Source organism: Saccopteryx leptura, chromosome 5, assembly GCF_036850995.1.
Source record: "Saccopteryx leptura isolate mSacLep1 chromosome 5, mSacLep1_pri_phased_curated, whole genome shotgun sequence".
In the NCBI taxonomy this organism is placed as follows: Eukaryota; Metazoa; Chordata; class Mammalia; order Chiroptera; family Emballonuridae; genus Saccopteryx; species Saccopteryx leptura.
In genome coordinates this window covers 56,479,279-56,502,518 of record NC_089507.1, presented here as the reverse complement: position 1 = coordinate 56,502,518, position 23,240 = coordinate 56,479,279, and the positions used below count along the sequence as shown (strand labels likewise).

Genomic DNA, 23,240 nt, shown 5'->3' with positions numbered 1-23,240 from the left:
AGTGTCAAGTTCTTTATGACACTGTTAGACAACATCACACATTTTAAAACAGGACCCAATGCATCCTTTCTCTTCCACAAAATCAGGACATCAGATGCTGGTTGCAAGTATCAGGTGTTACAGGAGGACAGAGATACAGCCATGAAATAAGCTCTCTAGAACACACAAAGAAATAGGCAACTGTGCATGCCCAAAACAACCCACCAGCTAACAAATTAAACACTTTCAAGATAAACATTTAAAAAATCATTTTATTTAATTCAAAATCTGGAGTGTCTTGTTCTGTCACAGTGGGCATGGCAATAAGTTAGGGATTTTCAAACTCAGCACTGTTGACACTTTGGGCCATTTAATTCTCTGTTGCAGTGGGCTATTCTGTGTCTTGTAGGACGTCTAATGCCTCCATGGCCTCTATTCACTAATAGCACCCCCAAGTTGTGACAATCAAAGATGTCACCAGATATTTTTATATGTCCCCCCTCCTCCCCAAGGGTGGTGCAAAACTGCCTGCCTGATGGTTGAAAACCACTGCAATAAATGGGTATCTGCAGAACCAGTTTTTCCCGCAAAATTTGTTATGCAGGGTTTCAAGACTATATACCCAGGGGTTTTGATTTATTAAATGGCAGAATTAGTAAGATAAATGTATGGGAGTAATAAGTGGATTAATCACTGTGTCTGTTTCCTATGGTAATGCCTCACTGAGCAATTGCAGATTAGACTAGTGTCTTAAACATTTTTTTTCCCCAAAAAAACAGTTTACAGCCATTATCCAACAGGCAGTAAGGCAGCGAAACAGTTGCTCTGTGGGTACAAAGCAAGGAATCTGAGGGCTCCTCCGAGCAGTGGGTGCCTCTGACAGTTGTTGAGAGCTGATTCCCATTTTACCTAATGAGGTACTCAGTGCATGTCAGTTTCCTCCCTCCTCCACGCCCCCCACTCTACTCTCCCACTGCCACTCGCAGCCTCTCGCTTTCTCTTCTCTAACCGAGCTCATCTCAGAGCCTTCGCCTGTGGAGTAGCAACTCCACTGACAGCTTGGGGGCTGGGAGCCCAGCTGCTGCTGACTAGGAGACAGGCATCCTCAGCAGAGACAGGTGGCCCGGAGGGCAGAACAGGTAGAATGTATGCTGAGATCTGACAGCTATGTGCAATTCTGCGCCTCCACCTGCTGGCCTCCTCCGGGGCACTCGCCAGTTTCCTCTAGCATTAATTAGGCAGCTAAGAAGCTGGGATGCAGCTTGTAGAGCCAAGCAGGGGTCCTGTCAGATACAACCAGATAAACAGACATTACAAAGAGAAATCCCTGCTTTCTTACCTGTGGGGTGAAAGCCTCCCAGTACTCATTTCCTTTCCATTGATTGAGATTTAATGTAATATCCTAAATAAAAGTTTAAGAAATACCACAAACAAAAAGTTCCCCTTAAAAGTACCCCCCCCTCAAAAAAAAAACACAACAACTGGAGTCTTCCTCAGTCCTCCTCACAGTGGGTCCTGTGGTGCGGTGGATATGGAAGCCGCCATCGTAGTGGTCTGGCCCGGCCGCCGGGCTGGCCCGTTTCAGCTACAAATCAGCCTCCACACACCTTCACATAATGGTTCTTTTGTACCAGAAAGGGGACTTTGTAGCAGCCAAAGGAGAGGGAGAAAAATGAAACAACCAAACCAAGAAAATGGGGCTTAAGATTGTCGCTCAATGTGCATCAGGTATTTGTTATTAATTCTACTGGATAAGCACTTATAAATAAAGAGCAGTTATCCCTCATCCCAGGCCACGTGGTTCCTGTGTTAGGAGTCGTCGTACAGAGGGTTGTTGTAGTTTCCCCAGGATCCGTAGTCATGATCATCCAGAAGCCTTCCGTAGGAGGAATGCCTGGTGGGAAGGAGAAGACGGTTGTGGTTATTTGGAGAAATTGCCCATCCGAGAACAGCCTCATGCCCTGCGGCCTGAACTGGGGAGGCTCACAGGGCCCACAAGAGGGAAGCCATGCTTCTTCACTAGAGAACCCCTTGGCAACAGACCTACCAACCAGGGGGCCCCAGTCTACAAACACCCTTTGAGTTACAGCTGATCAGCTGGGGGCCCAGATGGCGGGTGCCTTCTGTTGAGATCAGCAGGGTCCTGTCTCTCTCCTTGACCTCCAGTGCTGGAGAAGGAGAGGCCCACCTCCATGGCTATTTAAAAAGAAGTAATGGGAAAAAGAGAAGGGCATGTTCTTGGCATTTTGACTTAGGTCCTGGACTCAATTTACCCTGCAATAAGAATGATACAACCACAGCCACTGTTGCTGTTATCACCACTCCTAACGTGTATATAGTGTTTCATAATCTACAAAGTGTATCTATATTTTGTTTTTACTTTAGTCTCAAAATAAAGCCATGGAGCAGGTATTGTTTATCTTTATTTCTCCAGTGAGGCATAGGAGGCCCATTGATGTTAAACTGACATGCCCAAAGTCACCCAGCTGAGCTGTGAGTCACGCCACTACCTCCTGGATCTAAGCCCAGGGCTCCAAGCTCAGCTTCCAGGAGGCTGATTAGCACCTCAGTTCAATGGCAGTGCAGGTTTAGCAGTCTTTGGTGGGCCATTCTGGGAACCTGTCCCACAATTAATATGATATTATGTCTACGAGAAACAGAAGTCAGCCAAGGTCCCTGCAAAGGTCTGTAAAGCCCTGAAGAGTCTGGCCCTTGTTACTTTTCTGAGCACATCAGCCACTGCTCCCTCTGCTCCCCACCTGGACCCCTTGCTCTCCCCCCTCGGGCCTGGCATACTCCTGCCTCCAGGCCTGAGCACCTACTGGTTCCCTCAGCTTGGAACAATTGTCCTCCACATCACCACCTGGCTCGTGCACTCACCTTCTTTAAGTCTCCGACAGAAGTCACCTACTCAGGGAAGCCTTCCTTAAAGAACTCCATTTAAACGTGCAACTCTCAGCCCAGCCCACACCACCCTCCAAGCACTCCCTGCTTTATTTCCTCATAGTTCTCATCACCTTCTAACGCACTATAAAATGTGCTTATCTGTTCTGTTATTGCCTGCCTCCTCTAACTAGACGGTAAGTATGGATTATGGGCCTGTTTTCTTTGTTCTTTGCTCTGTCTACAGAACAATGTCTGGTACAACGTCCTCAATAAACGTTGGTGGAAGAAAGTGATTGGAGAAATATACATCCTGAAAGCCCAACAAATCGGGAGCTTCCTGGAAAGGATAATGGTCATTTTAAGACTAAAACTAATGACAAGACTGGGAAAACATCACACCATGAACACGTGTGGCTCCCAGTTTCGTGCTGGCATGTGAACTTTCACACCTGCCGCTGGAAATCAGCCCAGTCCCCCTGATTTTTATCTTAACTAGATATAAAACTTAAACAAAATGAAAAGTATAATCTGAGAGGCACAGAAAGCATTTTCTGTACTTATAGTTGTTGCTAAAATAATTGTTGCTACTCTCTGAAGCTTATTTCCATCTGCCACATATTAGTAAAGATGATCTGTTGAAAAGAACCAGATCCTTGATGTGCTAGTTTTCAAATGCAGCCTGCAAAAATCTTGATTTCTGTTCCAGAAGCTGACTCAGCTGACCCAGTCTGTACACCTGGAAACTCGAGAGTGTTCCACAATATGTTTTGTGCTCTCTAAAGGCCCACATTCATTTCTCTGAGTGTGAGAAGAGAAGAAATCACAAATAACACACCACCGATCTTCAGACGGACAGGAACAGAGAGGCCAGTTTTCGGTAAATGAGGTCACTAGCTATCCATTGCCAACATCCTCCCCCTCCCAAGTTTAAAACCTCCAATTCCAATCAAATCCTTTAACAGGATGGTTGAGAAATGAAAGCTGTAGAATAGATGAGTGAAGACCTGGGGATTACAAGACTGGAGCCGAGCCTAAATGTCAGCATGACTGAGTGTTGCAAGCCCGGCCAACATCTACCTAATAAACATGCTCCTTTATCGATAGGGCATTCCTGCCTCATCTTTGTATGGCAGTTTAACTTCTCACACCATTTTTATTTCTATCATATAATTTTATTTCCTTAAGAGGTCTGTAGGGCCAATTGATGTATATCCTTAAATGTGTTTTTAACTCCCTGCTTCTTCATCTAGGGAATGGAGAAACTTAAAAAATATTGCGTTAGGGTTGTTGGGAGGATTAAGTGAGGTAATGCATATAAAAGTCCTGGCACATAGTAAATGCACAATAAGTGCTGGCCAATATTGCTTTTTAAAATTTTATTATAATGAAACTTACACAAACACATGGCAAATCTGTAAGTATTAAAAAAGACATTGAGTAAAAAGTGAGCCCCCCTCCCACCAGGTACCCCAGGCACAGTTATGAAACCAGCTTCCTATATTATTGTTATCTGAATTTTTAAATATTATCATCATGCTGAAGAGAAGACAGAGGATTAAAAATATTTTGGTCATCAGGTTTTACTGATTATGATTAATTCAGGTAAGACTATCTGATCAGAACTGTGCCGCAATCTGTGGCTCTAGAAGAGACTCCTGTGCAGACAGTTGTAAAGTAAAGGAAAAAGAGGGACCTTTCGTTTTTCTTAGTCTTCTCATTTGATTGAACAGTGAGTTGAACAAAATACTGATAAATGAGGAGAGCAAAGCAAGACACACAGATAAACCGTATTTGGCAATGTTCTGAACTCAGAGGGCTTGTTTAATATATTAATAAGCATAAACAAGAAGAATTATATGTGCTGGGATCCAAGCCAGGTTTGTTTGAATCCTACCATATATAGGAAAACACATCTGTGTGTGTGTGTGTGTGTGTGTGTGTGTTTGTGTGTGTGTGTGTGAGAGAGAGAGAGAGAGAGAGAGAGAGAGAGAGAGAGAGAAGTGGAGAATAATTAATGATCACTTTAAACTACGTTATCTAGGTCAAAACTTCTTAAACCATTTCCATATAAAATATGGAAATGGTAGAGGTTTTCAGACTGTCATTTGTGGAGCCTAAGAGGTGAAAAGACTCCCATTCCCAACATTAGGAAGGTGGGGCTCAAAGAACCCAGATGACTTTATCGTGTGATTTAATGGTACGGCTGGTTCTAAAACCTAGGTCTCCCGTTCTGTAATGCAACACTGCTTCATCTAATTTCAGTCTGAATAGCAATCTGTACAAATGACACCATTGTCAGGTCAAGGCAGTTTTGTTTATTCAATTTCTTAGTGAAGACTGGCATTCGATCAATATAGCTCTATTTCTACTTGCTGTGCCTCGGCTCCCCTTAGATGGGAAACTTCTTGGGGACAGACTGTGTTATAATGTTTTTTTTATTTTCTGAACATCTAATATATTTCTCTTGATGCCGTGATTCTTTTGTAAATATTTGATGATAACTGTGTACATTCGGTAGCATATAAGTGGTATATACGGAGTTTGCTTGGTTAACGCCAGTAGGGAGTAGTATGGCCTGTGGCAATCCATTGTGCAATATAACTGTGGCAAAGTGAAAACATCTTATTAAAGAACACAAAAGCCACCATTCTGAACTTAGCTATCGGAAGAGGAAAGAGAATTAGAGCTAAATTTCTCCCATGTGATCATGTGGCTTTGAAGCACTTGGCCAGTGCTCAGTCCCAGTTGACCAATGTCTCTGTGCTCATGGTCAGTGTTGCTCTCTTGCACCGTATGGTTCAGTTAGCTAGGGGCACACCTGAGGGGACCAAATAGGGAGTGATTTATGTTAAGTTCTTGCTTCACTGCTTCCTTCTCAAGTGGCTTTGCTCTTACAGGAAGCAGTCCTCCCCACTCACCCCCCTCCCAATAGTTGAATCCTTGTTGTTGACAACTGGTACATGTGGTGGTGACACTGTGGTTTGAGGCCTTCTCCACAACTACAAAATGGTACCTATTTTAGAATAACTGTAGCATCAATACTTAATGGAACTCAAATAATTCCATTTTTTCTGAAAATAAATGAGGTTTTACTTTACTTTTCTTGGGTTGAAACAAATGTATTTTAGAAAACACCTTCTCCTCATAAAGGTCAACCCCAGATCCCCACCAGGGCTCCAACTTTATTACCTTTCCTCTCCTCTTTAGTCGAGCAAGTCTTGCCTTTCACCCACTAGTGCTTATTGTGTGCTGAGAGGGAGGGATAGAAAGATGAAGAAGACATGGCTTAGTGCTTTAGTCCCTCGTAATGAAGCCTTAGACTCTTATCGTCCATTAGCAAAGCTAGATGGGTGCAGCTGTCACCGTCTCCTTTTTTTGTTTCCATTGGTGGCTTTCTTTTTCTGATTGCCATGTCCCTGCCTGGCCCCTTTCATCTCACTATTCACTGACGACTTACCATCTATCAGGCTCTATTCTGGGGCTGGGAGGAATACTTCCATTAATTAAAAGAGCAACATTCTTGTGCTAAGGGAGCTTACATTCTAGTGTAGACATGAAAAATAATATGGCACATGGTAATAAATGCACCAGAAGAAAATAAAGCAGGGAAGAGGAAGTAGGAATTCCAAATGGGAGGTGGGAATTATAATTTTGAATATGGTGATTAGGGAAAGTCTCACTAAGATGAAATCTGAGCAGATACATTAAGGAGATGTGGATGAGTCACACAGATGCCTAAGATACAAACCCTATAGACAGAGAAAACAGCAAGTGCAAAGGCCCTGGGGCTGCAGCAGACCACACATCTGTGTGGTAGCTATAGAACTATAATTTAAAAAACTCCACAAATTTCTTATATTGAAATGCTTTTAGATTTCTAGAAAAAATACAGAGGTAAATTCCCATATACCCTTCACCCAGCTTCCCTAGATGTTAACATCTTACAGAATCATGGTGCATTTGTCAAAACTAAGAATTGTGAGCTAGAATTTTGAAGCCAAGAAAACTGACCATTTGGGGTGGTTTTGTTTGTCCATGTTTACCATACCAAGTTTGTGACAGAATGAGTATCATAATTCAGGAATTCTATCAGTTTCTTCTTATTATGACCAAAATCGCAATGATGCAAACATTTCTAAATATCATTTACTAAATGTTCTTTATATAGTCTGGGTTTCTTTGAAAAAGCAATTACTTTCAAATTAATCATTAAATAACCACATTGACTTTGAAGGGACAAATAAAATTTGTTTATTTTATATTTTAAAATTATCTTCCAAATAGTATATACTGGCAAACACTCATGACAAAGAGGCCCGCCCACTGGAACACCTGTCTATCTGTAAACACGTTCAGAGTCATGAAGTAACTAGTGCAAGTGTGTGGCTGAACCGATTCCCATGGCTTCCCCTTCTCTAAACCTAGTTTCTCCTGATTTGGAGAAAACAAGCACTGCCTTCCCTAAACTTTCCAACCTAGAGTCACACACTCAGGCAACAACAGTGTTTATAAAGCAACTAGTACATGCCAGGTACTGCCAGGGGCTTTATATCTTTCTGGTGAGACCCAGAACACTACGTTTTTAATAAGCTCTTCCATTGATTCCTATGCACATTAAAGGTTGAGGTAGAGAATCGAGTCACCTAGACTTCCAGAATGCCAAAGATGACCTGAAAAAGGCAATCTGTAGATCACAAATTCTACAATATCTTAGCATTTATGACTGGCTGGGTCTACTCTTTAAACCTAACAACAACCAGAAAGAATCCGGTTGTATAAAATATAATCACCAGAAGACTTAAAGCAAAACAGGTGACTTTTAACAAGATGCCTTCAGATCCAGGCCCTGTTGTGTCTATAAATCAATATCACATTTATTTTTGTGAAGGGAACAGCCGTAGTGTCTGTTAGGGTTACCAGCACACCTAATTATAGCAGCATCCACATTGCTGGGATAGCAGATACGGTCTCCTGCGCAGGGGATTATCTTGTGGCTAAACAGTTTTGAGCCAATTTAAACAGAACAAAACCGACTTACCTCATTCTTCAATCATCACTAATTAAAGACACCCTTTTGCAAGAGGCAGGCAAGGCCTTTGCTTTCTTTTAAAGTTGCAAAGAAGCCCTGGAATAAGGACTGTTCGGAGACAGTTTCTATTTATGAATGTATGACAAGGATGCAACTTCCTGGGCATTTAGAAAAAACACAATTGAAACTGCCAGAATGGAACATCAGACCAGTGAGCTGCGGTGCCGTCTTTCTCTTCCTCGCTGGACTCCCCTCTCCTTTGATTCCCCGATGGCTACTGAATGGGACTGCTGGCAGGTACTATTTTACTAAGCATCTGGACGGTAAGCATTGTTTTAACAACAATTACATGAGTTAGCTCTTCCATCGTCCTAATCTCAACTGGCACCGTATGTTTATCTGTATCATAATATAATCCTTTCAATAATCCTGAATTAGGTGTGAGTATAGTCCCATTTTGCAAAAGAAGAAACTGCACACAGAATGATTAATAAACTTGCCCAGGGCCCTGGCCAGTTGGCTCAGCGGTAGAGCGTCGGCCTGGCGTGCAGAAGTCCCGGGTTCGAATTCCGGCCAGGGCACACAGGAGAGGCGCCCATCTGCTTCTCCACTCTCTCCCCCCTCCTTCCTCTCTGTCTCTCTCTTACCCTCCCACAGCCAAGGCTCCATTGGAGCAAAGATGGCCCGGGCGCTGGGGATGGCTCTTTGGCCTCTGCCCCAGGCACTAGAGTGGCTCTGGTCGCGGCAAAAGTGACGCCCCGGTGGGGCAGAGCATCGCCCCCTGGTGGGCAGAGCGTCGCCCTTGGTGGGCGTGCCGGGTGGATCCTGGTCGGGCACATGCAGGAGTCTGTCTGACTGTCTCTCCCCGTTTCCAGCTTCAGAAAAATACAAAAAAAAAAAAAAAAAAAAAAACTTGCCCAGGGTGCATCTCCTTAACCACTGTGCTCTCTGGTCTCTCTGGGTACTTTCCATTTATTACTTCATCTTCAAAACAGGCTAGAAGGATAGGTATTATTAGCTTTATTTTTGTAGATGAAAATATTCATAGGGAGATTATAACATGCCTAAATGGTAAGTAGACCCCGATCCCAAAGCCCAGGTTTCTGCCTCCATACCTGCCACACTGCAGCTGGCTAAAATGTGGAGAAGAGCCCCAGAAGGTTCAGGGGACTTCATTTCTAGAAGCCACATCCAAAAGTGGCTTAGGTCTCAGAGATATGTGGTTTTCCAAGCAGCGGACACTGTGAAAAAACTGGGGTCATGGTCCCCAAAGAATAAGAATGTGAAAACGGATGGGTAATGAGTGTACCGATGCCCACGTAGAACTCAGGGGAAAAGGGTGCAACTAGTAAGATACTGTTAGCAGAGCTTGCAAGGTGTGCCTTTTTCTGGTTGTGAGGCTGCCCTCTAAGTGGACTCTTGCATTTGCAGGGACATAGCCCGATCTTCAGGCCAGAAGCTAATGGTTCCCTCATGGGTTGTGATTTCAGTCGCTTGCTACTCCAGCCAAGTGAGCTAAATGACCACAGACAATAGACCTCTTGGCATGTTATTGTTCTCAGAAATCTGGGATGAGAGTGATAAAAATAAATTTCCAGCCAAGGCAAAACCCAGCCTTAGGTACACACACACACGTGCACACGCACAGATGCATAACCATGCTCATACACGCACACACGCACACATTTGTCAACTGAGCAAATGTACTTTTGATGAATGATTAGCTGGGCTTTCCAAGAATCTGGCAAAACAACACTTGAAAGGGTTTTAGCATAGCCTTAAGATTCATGATAGTTATTAACCTTCTTACGTTATCACTTTGCCAAAATAACAGAGCAACGGAATGGGGTTTTCCTTAGGGGCTTTCTAAACAGAGATATGATCACCATTCATCCTTATGTCTGTAGTGCCAAGGATGAATAGCAACCTTGTACCATCGGGGAGGTGGGTTTTCTATATTTTAGAGAGAGGACCCATATGTGGGAAAGGAATCATGACTAATTCAATTGAATCACTCACCACATTTATCTATTGTTGAGAATGCCTTGAGAAAATATATTTAAAAATTTTAAAATAAAATGTTATACAATTTTAATCAGTACTCATTAGAACCAATTAAAATGGTCTGCTAACAAAAGTTTCCAAACACAGTAAGTTCTGTGATGGCAGGACTGTCTCATTACTGATGCTATTCTCCCTCTCCACCAACCCTGCTCCCGTGCTCAGAAGTATGTCTGGCAAAGGCTAATACCTAGTAACTGTCATCAGCCAACCATCCTATTGTTGGGGTTCCTCCAAGTAGACCACTTTGAGGATGAGGATGATAATAATGATGATGATGGCAGAGCCATATACTTGGGAAGCAATATCCAACAGTCCTCCCAGCAAGGCTATCAGGGAGTTAAAATTATGGCCCTTGTTTTACAAGGGAGGAAAGTGATGGTGAGTGAAGCTGCATAACATGCTTGGGTCACACTAGAACCTGTTCCAGATGGTAGGGCCGGGATTCACATCCAAGTCTCCCTCTTGTGGAGTCTGATTTTTTTTTTCTTTTTAAAGAGAGAGGAAGGGAGATAGAGTGACAGACTCTCACATGTTCCTTGACTGGGATCCATCCTTCAACCCCCGTCTGAGGCTGATGCTCCAATCAACCAAGCTATCTTCAGCACCTGGGGCTGACACTGGAACCAGTCGAGCCACTGGCTACAGGAGGGAAGTGGAAGAGGGAGGGGGAGGGGAAAGAGGAGAGAGGAGTTGGATGAGAGAGGTAGGTGGTTGCTTCTCTTGTGTTCCCTAACCAGGAACTGAATCAGGGATGTCTATATGCTGGGCTGATGCTCTGTCCACGGAGCTAACTGACCAGGGGCCAGTCTGAATTCTTAATCACTGTTCTAGACTGCCTGTGTGTAGTTGGTGGTATGGTTGAGATGGTAAATTTGAATTCTTGCCTAAAGTCAAGAAGAAGAGTCCTGCCTGACCTGTGGTGGTGCAGTGGATAAAGCATCGACCTGGAAATGCTGAGGTTGCCAGTTCGAAACCCTGGGCTTGCCTGGTCAAGGCACATATGGGAGTTGATGCTTCCTGCTCTTCCCCCCTTCTCTCTCTCTCTCTCTCTCTCTCCTCTTTCTCCCTCTCTGTCTCTCTCTCCTTTCTAAAAATAAAATAAATAAAATTAAAAAATAATAAATTTAAAAAAAAAAAGAAGAAGAGTCCTTAGGTTATTTCAACATCATTTTTGACTAGTGTGTGGCAAGAGGGAAGACTTTCTATTTCAAGCCACCTGCCAGTGGAGGTCATATTTTTGGTAACATATTCCTTCAGAAACTCACCAGTGGTGATTACAGAATGACTCTAAATTAGTCATAGGTCCCTTTTTTTAAGCACTGCCCAACACAAAGAGAAACTTTGTAATAAAGTAGGAATGAATTCCTAGACTAGTTCAAAAAAGCCAATTTAACTCATAATTAAAATACAGTGTATCTGCAGTAATAAACAAGTAATTAAACCAGATGAAAAAGAGTGCCATTCAATAAGGTATAATTCATAAAATTAAGTTTGCTGCTCAAGGAATACATACTTAATGAAGAGAAAAGTCTTATTTATTTTTAATATGAAGAGTATTTTTTTTTTACCCTTAAGTGAGAAGCAGGGAGGCAGGCAGAGAGCTATTTTACTGCCTAAGGCAAGGCCATGGGGCCAACTTGCTCCAAGGGAGCCATGGCTGTAGGAGGGGAAGAGAGAGATAGAGAGAGAGAAGGAAGAGGGGAAAGATGGAGAAGCAGATGGTTGCTTCTTCTCCTGTCTGCCCTGAATGGGAATTGAACCCGGGACATCCACATTTAGGGCCAATGCTCTACTTTTGAGCCAACCAACCAGGGCCTAATATGAAGGAGACTTTCAGATGGTTTTTATAAAGGCTTTTAAACAAAAATAGTGCTGGCCCTTTAATTCTAATTTCTTTTCCAAACCTGGCTTTCCTGTTCTTTGTACCTTAGGTACAGGTGATATTACAGGACACCATCATTAGACTGATTTGGCATGCATTTAGAACAAAAGGTGGAGGGAGGTAAAAGGGAAGGAGGAGGGGGGAGTTCTCTAGTGCATGCTGGTCTGGGCAGGGTGAGCAGAGCTGACGAGAGAGGGCCAGGAGAAAAGGCAGCAGAGGTGACATGTGCTCGGGGATGAGAAATTACACACACGAGCTCCACGGGGGGAAGCAGGACAGGAGGGGAGGACAGGGTGTGCCACCTCTCATGGAAGAAGCACAGCTGTGGGGAAGAGAGTCAGTTAGGAGTGTACACGACAGCTGTGTGCACACGCCAATGCCCAGTGACTGTCTATCATCATGTTTAGTTGTCCAAGATCAGTTTTTCAAGCATCGTCTTTGTGCCCAGCACTTCCTCACAGATAAAATGTGGGTCCTCGTGGCGCTTGCATGTTTGTTGAGAAAAAGAGACAACAAATACAGAAATCTATATATATAAAAAGAAACCCCAGGGAAATTACAGATAGTGATGAGAACCAGAATAAAAATAAAAAACAGGAACCAGCCCCAGGTAGGGATAGGGAAGTCTCCTGGAGGATGTGACATGGAAGCCACGCAGGAGGAAGAGTTAGAAGAGAAGGATTTCAGGGAGAGACCCAGAGAGACAAAGAGCCTGGCAGGCTGAAAGCACTGGACAGGAAGCCAGCGGGCCTGCAGGGCAGCGATGGGAGGAGAGGCGGACGTGATGAGGGGAGGTAGGCAGGGTGGGTCCATGAATGAGCTTGAGGGCCAGCCTGAGGGGTCCGGATTTCATTCCCCGTACTGGGGAGGCCACTGGGGTCTTTAGGGGGGGAGTGGCAGGGTCAGGAGCTTCTGTAAAGATGGCTCTGGCTGTTGGAAGACGAGAGTCAGGGAGTGGCTGTGTTCATCATGGCGGCACGCGTCCTTCTGCGCCTTTCTACAGGCACTGCACAGATGGCAGATGAGACTGTCACTTGCCATTTGGCATTTTGTAGCTGGAAGGACTGTGTGTGAGTAGCGTGGTTTTGAGACTTGGGGATTTCACAGAGCAGTAGACAACAAAAGTGGGGGCTCACAGAGTTCTGCAAATTTCACTTTGGCTAAAAAAAGTAAAAACTCTGCTACCATCTGTGATTACCTTCATTTCATAACAAAAGATATTTTAAAACCGAAAACATGAGGATTTAATCTCAGGAGGGAGAAACCAATTTTATAGAAAACATTACACTTTCCTTCTATTTTCAGCATTTTGCTTTAGTACCAGTGAAAACGTCCTTTTAGACTGAGTACACCTCCACACATCAGTGTGCAGAACCTCAGTATCTAGGAGGCACTGGGCCCCTCCTTGTCCCCCAGCGCACAGAGGAGACAACCTGAGGGCCACGTGGCTCCTCCCCGTGGTGACGAGGTGAGCTAAGGGCACAGTGGCCAGGCCTCAGTCTCCTGACTCCAGGTTCATTCTTGTTCCATTACATCATCATGCTGTGTATTTCAGCTAATTTCTTCTGCTTTGCCAAGGTGCAGACACTGTACCATCTATTCCTGTCCACTGTGGGGTACGCTGGCCATTTTCACTTCCCTGCCAATATATCTGAGAGCTAAGACACTTATTAAGAAACAAACATTCAGCAAAACAACTCTCAGCCCGGAGCCCGACACAATGGAATCCTTTTCTTCAGAAAGAAGAGTAAGGAGCCTCTCACCTGATCTTCAGATACGCTGCGACACCAAACACCAACAACACCACGGCAATGACGGTCACCGTAATGGCAGCGATGCTACCTGGGAAAGACAAAATGCACAGGAAAGAAGATGAGAAAGGGGAGTCCTTCATTCTAGATCCTTCCACAGAAAAGTCAGAGCTAGAACAGAACCCAGAGTTAGTTCTATTATCAAAATGCTTTTCCTGCTAGGTGAGGTTTTGGGAAATGGCCAATTTTTCTTAAGACCTTTTGGCCTTGAGATCAGAGAACAGTTCACAGTTATGTTTGATTATCTTTTTAATAATGACACCAATCTGTTGCTGTTGTTGCTGCTGCTGCTGTTTACAGGGGTAGGGGATTTGAAAGTCTCCTGAAATCCCATTTTCTTCTTCTACAAGCTCTGACTCCTCTTTCTATCATTTGCAAAATATCGGGGGACTTAGGATGTTTTATTCAAGGGTTACTACAAAGCAATGGGGTTGGTTTTTTAAATAAACCAGAATCACATAGCTATATCAGTAGTGTCTATTTCAAAAGGATCATCTTGGTAGGAGATGCACTAATCTTAATGATGTCATTAAATTAAAGCATTTTTTTTTTAAAAAATTCCACTTTGGGAAGTGTGTCCAGTTTTCATCCTTGAAAGGTAAAGTTGATTTTGTAGAGAATGAAGTCAAATTTGGCATGAAAATAAGGTCAAGTCTGGTAGGTAACAGTATTTTTAGTTTGTAGAATTAACCTGGTGCAATTACAAAGTGTCATGAATGCTTTATTGTGTAGTCTGCAATCTGGTTCCAAAGGCAACGACTAATGAGCAGTTTAAGAAAAACCAACCCTTGAGCCTGTAGCCTTGGAAGAATAACCATACTGCTCCCAAAGATTACTATTTTGAAGCACAACACTCTTTTTGTGTGAGCTTTGGACTAATAATGTATATACTTCAGTTTTATTCCACCCTAGAAATGCCAAGAATCAATTGAGCTTTTGTCCCCTATAGTTAAAGTGACTTTTTGGCACTAACGCTGGTGTTAGGGACCCCATTTACTCTTTTAGACCACTGGGAAATTATTTACTACTTCAACACATGAGTAAGACTCTGAGACACATTGGAAAGAGCATCAGAGGTCTGGAGTCTGAATATGTGAATTCAAGTGTGGTTCCATCATGATTAGCTGTGTGGCCATGAGCTATTTAACCCTGTCCACTCGTATACTGTTCACCTGCAGTGACAGAGAAAGAAGAGCTGCTTTGTTCTCTCCCACAATTTCAGAGGATTACACGAGAGGCCATGTGCACCATGCTGAAGCCCTCTCCAAATGGACCATGCTGGACTGGGCTAGGTCTCAAAGGGGATGGATCTGCCCCACAGTTTTGGAGATTTATTATTGTAGATTATTTTTCCATTTCTCCTTTTATTTATCCCATCTTTTGTATATTGTTTTTAATGGCCCTTCCACTGAAGGAATTAAGAATAGAGCTAAGAAGCAAATCAATCTAGTAATTAACTCGTTAGTAGCTCCCCAAAAGTTCTGGGTGAAAGAAGGCCGTGTCGGATATTCATGCCCCTACTGGCTGTCATTTCTAAAAGAGCAGAGGAGGTCACAGCTAACCAAGACTGAGACCGGAGCTTGATGTTCCTGCACAGATGGCCTGAGCTGCACCATTTCAGAGCCGCCAAACTTCTGGACTCTCCTGTGCTCATCACCTTGCTCCTGGACTTCTTTAGAACATGATTAGCATGATTAGCAGTGCATTTCTCTTCCCTTCTTTACTAATAATACAAAGACGGATATGGCACCAATGCTCAAACGTGCAGCCCAGATCAAAGACAGAAGTTTGAGGTCAGATTCCCTCATGAAAAGCCTTGTCTCCACTCCTTTGAAAGGCTGCACTTAGCTTCTTGGCCTCAAAACTGTGATAAAATTAGAACAATTCAAAGTTCACGGAAGACTGTTGATAGGTCATTTTCTTTACAGAGACAGAGAGACAGTCAGAGAGAGGGACAGACAGCGATAGACAGACAAGAAGGGAGAGAAGTGAGAAATATCAATTCTTTGTTGCAGCACCTTAGTTGTTCATTGACTGCTTTCTCATGTGCCTTGACTGGAGGGCTCCAGCAGAGTGAGTGACCCCTTGCTCAAGCCAGTGACCTTGGGCTCAAGCTGGTGAGCCCGTGCTCAAGCTAGTGACCTTGGGGTTTTGAACCTGGGTCCTCCGTGTCCCAGTCTGACACTCTATCCACTGTGCCACTGCCTGGTCAGTCTAGATCTTCTATTTTTTTTAAAAAATTTTATTTGCTGATTGATGGGAGAGAGGGAGAGAAGGAAAGAAAGAGAGTGAGTGAGAGAAACAACAATTTTCTGTTCCACTTATTTATGCATTCCTTGGTTGATTCTTATATGTGTCTTGACTGGGAATTGAAATTTCAACCTTGGCATATCAGGATAATGCTCTAACCAACTGAGCTACCTGGTCAGGGCTGACAGCTTTTTTAAGAGTTTGTGAGACGAAGTAATATTACAAGGTAAGATGTTGGGAGTATTTCAAGATTCAAAAAGATACAGTGGTTGCAATTAAGAGCAATTTAAAAAACTGACCTTTTAAATTTAATTCCCCTTAAAAAAGGAAAGGGATATAGTTGATTTTTTTATAACCCTTCTTTCTTACCCCAGGGATAGTTTAATATAGGAAATTGTAAGTTTGACCTTTTTCAATGTTTCTTCCCTAACTCTGAGAAGTTGGAGCTCCTCCAATTCTGTGATTTACTGAATTTATTTATACACCACCTCTTTCTAAAGATAAACCAGGCAGTTCCCCAACTCAAGTGCTGTTCTTTCTCTTAAAAAACAGCAAGAGAAAGAGTGACCTGCTTCTTCTCGATGTCACTGGTGACTGTCCAGCTCTCAGAGTAACCCCAGTCTTCCAGTGGGATTCCCGGAGGCCACCTTTCCGTGTTCACAGACGACCTGTGTGAGCAGAGCTGGGATCAGCAGGTGACTTTCCACTTGATGGGTCCTTGCAGGCAGCTGAAGGAAGGGGCACTCCTGAGGGTTGGTACTGCTCAATGTGAGGCCAAACCATGTCACATAAAATACATTGTGCTTTGGACCATCTAATTAATGATTCTGCCACCCAGCAGCCCTTCTCAGAGGGCGCCAGCCTTGGTAACAAGTGTCCTCTGGAACTAGGACTTTATCAGGCCCCTAGCTTCCGATGCCTTGTGTCCTGAGCTCCCTGTCACCTCCACAGCAGCTGCTACTTTCAGAAGTGGCTGGGAACCTCCCCCTGGGAAGTTCCACACCTCAGGGCACTAGAGTTTGAACATATGAGAGGGTGTCTGAGCCAACATTAGCACAACTTTTTATGGTAACTGAAAAGGCTTAATTTCCTCCTTATGAAAACAAATGTCATTTCCTACTAGGTTCTGTTCAAACTAAACTGGAATTCCCCTTCTCCTCCTACTCTTTCTTTTGTCAAGGCGGGGCAGGGAGAGAGAAGGTGAGGAGGTGTAGCTGGGACAGGGCAGCTCTTCCCTATGGAGGAAGGTGTAGACACTCAGTGGGCAGTGCCTGGGGAGCGAGGGTGGTCTGAAGTTATAGACTGTGTGGGGCTCACACTGCAAAGCCCGGGAGCCAGAAGAAGTTAAGAGAAAACTGGAGGAAACTTATCTGTATATTTCATAAGCCAAGATACAAGAATATTGCACTGTGCTGCACATTCCACCAAGCCAACCTGTTCTGCCTGACCAGAGGGCTGTTGAAGACCCAGGGGCCAAAGCCTCCTTGAATTTTGGGCCTCTCTGAAGCCTGGGATTTCTCAGGGTGCCATTTTCCCACTTCACAGCAACCCAGAACGGACTTCAAAATAACCTTTCCTGCATTTGCAGGTGGTTACTCTGCTGGGGCACTGCACCGAGAACTTGACATCTACCATCTCGTTTCATTCTTTTTAGGAGCTAAGTAGCCTTATTCCCATTTTATGGATGAGAAAGTTAAGGCTCAGAGAGGTTAAGGACTTGATTCAGGTTTCATTATCTGATGAATGATTCAGCTAACAGTTGAACCCAGGACTACTTCATTGTAGGGTTTGCATTTCTAATCATTGGTACACTGCTTACTTCCCTGGCTCTCTTCTCAGCTTGGCCAACTCCTACTCTATTCATGACAACTAAATATCAACCCCTCCTTGAAACTTTCCTGACACCTCCAGGCAAATTACAGGGTTGTTGTGTGTCTGCTCCTTTCAAAATGCTCTGTGTTGAGCTTCCCCAGGCAGATTCTAATCCTATTCATCTTCCATCTCTTTCCCCTGCCTACCAAACCCTTAGCCCTAGCCCCAGTCTCTAGCCCACAGTGGGTACTTAACTCGTTCATTTAATGTCAAATAAATAAATGTAATACTAATAAAAAAAGAAAAAAAAAGATAACTGGCAGTTTTTGAGCTCGCTGTGCTAAAAATGTCCCCAAAGCAGCAAGCTCCTCACCTATCCATCAGGAGTCCCCTTCTCTGGGCCTTACCTGAGAATCTATTCCCATGATGCTGCAGCTACGGTCCAGCCACTGCAGCACGTGCTTTTCCATCTCCACGGGCGGAGGGGCTGAGGAGTTATTTTAGGAACAACTGTCTGAAGAGAGTCAGATGATGTCCTCGAGGGAGCCGGAGCAAACTCTCAGGAGATCGTGCTTCTGGTCAGACCTGGTGACACTCGTCCAGGAAGGAGGCTGCCCGGGAGGTCATCACTTGACTTGCTTTGACTCTGTTCTGTGCCCTGTGCAGTCCTAGAACAAACTGTGGTATTATTTGTAGGGGTCTTTCACCCCTCATGTGCCTCTCCTACCACAGATACACTCTCACTCTTTGTCACACTCCTATTGGTCCTTTACAGACACAGGAAGTCCTCCACGCTCAGAGGATCTCTCCCATCCAAACTTCCTGTCCTTCACTTGAGCTAAAGGTACCCTTCTGTTTTCCTGGGCTTAGCAACACTACCAATTCTTCATATGTTCCTCTCACAGGGTTCCCCAAACTTTTTACACAGGGGACCAGTTCACTGTCCCTCAGACCATTGGAGGGCCGCCACATACAGTGCTCCTCTCACTGACCACCAATGAAAGAGGTGCCCCTTCTGGAAGTGTGGTGGGGGGCCGGATAAATGGCCTCAGGGGGCCGCATGTGGCCCGCGGGGCTGTAGTTTGGGGAAGCCTGCGGGACTCTTCGCATTGAGGTATTTTCTATTTTCCTCACTTCAAACATAAAAGAAATATTTCATCTGACCTCTTTGGCAGGACACTTGCCAATCATATCTAAAATGACACAGTGACAATATCCTGCTGTGATGGGTATACTCAAACAACCTCTAAAAGAAAAGAGCCTTTATATTCTCTTTTAGGGTTTATTTATTAATTTTAATAGTAGGGTATATTTTTAAAATATAAACTAGTTACTAGACAGTATTTTAATAATCTGGTTTATTAAATTTCAAAGTTTAACGTTTAGCAAAACTTTGCTTCACAAATTCACTCTTTCAGAATGGCAGGAAATATGTACAACTTAGACTCCATATTCAGACAAATGCCCTTTTCCATTCCACACAATAAAAGCTTTAAATGGTGCAGCATAAAAGTTTTAGGTATGAAGGCACTGAATGACTCTGCATCAGAGGCCAATGTCTTGCTTTAGCAGCAAGAGTAATGACCATATTCCACACTTAATTTAATGGAATGGAGCATAAGAACCTTTTTGAGGAAGAACCTAGCTCTCCTCAAAGAAAAATAAGTTTTTGGACCATTTAGTTAATGTATTCCTTTCCAAGATTGCTTTTAAAAAGCTTATCTGGACAAGCTATCTAGAATGTGTCTACTACAAATATATCTAATCTTATTCTGCAGGAGTGTCAGGGGATGTGGAGAAGATTACTACATGTGTGAAAATATATATACTTCCTAAATAGTAACTTATCTGTTATGATAAGGCTAAATATACCTTCCCAAATCCAGTTTTCTAAAATTGATTTTAGAAGGACAGAGAGAGGGAGAATGAGAGAGACAGAGAGAGAGAGATAGAAAGAGGGAAAGAGAGAGAGACACACACACACACAGAGAAGCATTCATTTGTTATTCCACTTGGTTGTGCACTCATTGGTTGCTTTTCTTATGCCCTGATGGTGGATCCAACCCGCAACCTCATCTTTTTGGGACAAGGCTCTAACTGACTGAGCTAACCGGCCAAGGCCCAAGTCCACTGTTTTTATATAAATGCTGCCAACAGATGATCTATGAAAACAATTTTAAAGAGTTAAGTGTATTTTTAGAAATCTAACGAACAGCTCCAAGTCATTATACTCTCCTATTCTTAAACTCAGGGAGTTTGTATCTGCTCTTGACATGTTGAATTCACTGGGGAATAATGATGTATGATTCAGGGAATGTTCTGAAGTCATAAGCTGTTATGAAACAAGAACCATAGCCAGAGGACTTTATAAACAATGAACCACATTCGTTATTATATTAGGAACCAAAATGAATGCTATCTAACATTATGTGAAGTGTTATAGTATCCTTAAGATCCTACTATGCCATAGGAGTCCTTAAGATGGCCAGGAAAATCAGATCCTGAAGTTCTTGGTAGCATAGTGCTGACTTCAGATCCCTTCTTTAAGGACATGCCAAAATATAATGGAACTTTTCCCCTTAAATTAAACCAAACTATATGTTATTGCAGAAAGAAACATTTTTAATTGAAGTGAACTTTGTTCTTTTGAAAGCTAATAAAATAGGGGTATAAAGACTATTGTCCAGGAGGCTAAGATATCCTTATAACCTAGTCTAATCTTTCATATTTCTTATATTTCTTTTTTCTAAACATTTTTTAATTAATTAATTAATTAATTTTTTATAGAGACAGAGAATGAATCAGACAGAGGGACAGACAGGAATGGAGAGAGATGAGAAGCATCAATCATTAGTTTTTCATTGCACATTGCAACACCTTAGTGGTTCATTGATTGCTTTCTCACATGTGCCCTGACCGCGGGCCTTCAGCAGACCGAGTAAACCCTTGCTGGAGCCAGCAACCTTGGGTTCAAGCTGGTGGGCTTTTCCTCAAACCAGATGAGCCCGCACTCAAGCTGGCGACCTCGGGGTCTCAAACCTGGGCCCTCTGCATCCTAGTCCCACGCTCTATTCACTGCGCCACCACCTGGTCAGGCCATATTTCTTATATTTCTTTACAAGTACTTTGATTACATATAGAGGATAAAATAATATATATAGTTTATCAGACTGTTTTAGAACAAATAACAGAGAAAAAGATTACTTAAAAATAGTTGTATTTATATTCCACAATATGCTCAAATACTGGATTTCTTACAAACCTTCTACACGATGTTTTTAAAACAAGGTCTTCACATTGTGTCTCAGTGACTATAATTTATGGAATTTCAGAGAAATAGTTCTGTGTGTTTTTACAGCTTACTTTGTACTAAAGAGATGGCAGGTGGTCATGTGCAGTCTGTGTGGGATTCAAACATGACATTTTGTGAGTTCTCTGACGTGGCCCATCCCTTTGATGCTGAAGGTAATGCACCTGGTGAAAGATGTGAGTGCAGATTTGGATTACTGCTCTCTGCATCTTCCCGTTTGTCTGTGTCAGCTCCCCAGTTAATGTGGAATCTGCTGATTCTAGGATTAGATGCCAAAATGTTCCTTTGAAGCTTAGAAAAGTCTGGTTTTACTGGTGGCTTTCCCCTTTACTCTGTCTCAGTATATTTATATTTACATATCTGCCAACTTTAAAAAATTCTTGACCTCAATAGGTGTATGTGATTAGCACAACTGTCACACCTACGGCATCTGCACCTGGAATGAGTCCTGAATTGCGTGCATCTGCCTGAAATGCAAACATCTGCCTTCCTGCAGGCACGAGGCCCACTAAATGAGACTAAGACTTGATTGTATTCTTGACTTTCTTCAGAGCCCACAGAGATAATTTTCCATTCCAAGTCTCTAGACAGGTCCTCCGTTCACTCCAAGGTGATCACGAACCGGAACGGGCTGTTGTAAGGAGAAGGGTTATGCAGCACCACTACACTGTCCACTTGAACCTTTGCCATAGTGTGGTAAAACACAACAATGGGTACGGGGCTTACTGCATGCAGTACAGTCAAGTTCAGCGCACAGCCTGCTGTGATCCTATGTTCTTTTAAAAAGTTGTTATTGCTCTGAGAGAGCCGGGGGCAGAGGATTAATGGTGGGGAGTTTCCAGGAGTGACAGCAAGGTAGGTGTCTTGCTCCTATCTGTAGATGACTCCTGCACAACATTCTCTTTGGAAATCCAACAGTCAGCTTATTTAGAATGCATGTGTAAGTACTCTGACCAAGTTCCTGGGTCTGTGTGCATCCGATCTATTTTGAGGAGAGTCTTTAACAACCCTCTTGACTGATTTTCAATATTCTTGCCTTTTCTTTCCTCTTTCCTGTCCAGAAAGTAGGGAAGAAGTGGAGAATAGAAGCAGGTGGCCATTGCAAAGTGTGTGGCAGCTCCTTCACTTGAGGTCACCAAGAGGAAAAGAACATTTTGTCTCAAAGGAACTTTTTTTTTTCTTAAAAGCAGATCTGTGCATGTGCTGCAGGAGGGAGGTGGTGACTGGCGAGGAATGGGGCTTGAATGTTAGAGCTCTGCATATGCCCGAATCTCTTTATTGTGCTAGGAAAAGGCTCTTCCATCTTTACAGCAATAGTCTCACACCGCAACTCCTTCCTCCAAACAGCAACCACAATAGTAGTAACAGACAGCTACAACAAAAATGATAGCCAGGGGCACTTTCTTGTTACTTACTCCATGCCAGGAACTGCTTTGGGAGCTTCAGTTATTTCAATTCATGTAATTCTTGAGAAGGTAGGTTCTCTGCTTATGTCCATTTTACAAATGAGGAAACTGAGGCAGAGAGACCCTAAGGGCCCAGAACCACATGATTGGAAATGAGAAGAACGGAGACACAAGGAAGGCTCCAGAATCCACGCTGCTACTCCGAGGCTCTCCTGCACCCTGGACTCCTGTGATACTCTGCGTCTGCTCATGGGCGGGACCTGCCGCTCTGGCGTATTGATAAAGGGGAGGAGGAACCAAAACTCAATAATTTTAGATTAATTGGAAGGAGGGCTATTTAGAAGCAGGTAACAGTCACACAGCAGTGACCTAAGGTGGTCCATGTCACTGGTTTTCAGCATTACTGTGGTCCAGAATTACTGCCAAGGGCACTGCCAAATGCTGTGCATTACAGTATATTAAATAAATACTTTCCCCCCCCCCTTTGGATTGTGTATGCACACACGTGTGTGTAGGTTGTGATACGAGGGAGAAAAAGTGAAAAAGAAAACCTTTGTTTTTGGATATACCACTTAGGTGGATCCTAGTTTTACCATTAGTGAAGGTTGCTTTGACTTCTGGCCTTAACTTCTGCTTAAATTTTACTCCTGCTTTCCTCCTACTGTCCCTCTCACCAGCAGAAGCCAAGCTTATCTCTCTGACCACATCAGTGCTGTAAGCTTCTCCTGAGTGAGCTTCCAAGGCTCTCAGGCAGCTAAGACAGTGTGGGGCATAGAGAGGCAACAGGCCAGAGTGTTGAGGGTTCACCAGC

General features: G+C 43.4%; 1 protein-coding gene and 1 pseudogene across 1 annotated transcript in view; both read right to left on the bottom strand.

Moving 5' to 3' along the window:
- Window positions 1–233: 233 nt before the first annotated feature.
- The window catches only part of PARM1 (prostate androgen-regulated mucin-like protein 1), a 103,560-nt gene continuing 80,553 nt past the window's right edge, over window positions 234–23,240 (bottom strand). Inside the window, exons 3-4 of the mRNA XM_066384559.1 lie at window positions 13,604–13,682; window positions 234–1,873 (exon numbers count right to left, since the gene is read on the bottom strand). Of these exons, the coding sequence (XP_066240656.1) occupies window positions 1,789–1,873; window positions 13,604–13,682 (164 nt within the window). The 3' untranslated portion in view covers window positions 234–1,788. The remainder of the gene's footprint in view (window positions 1,874–13,603; window positions 13,683–23,240) is intronic.
- Window positions 21,102–21,713, bottom strand: LOC136405547 (histone chaperone ASF1A pseudogene; annotated as a pseudogene).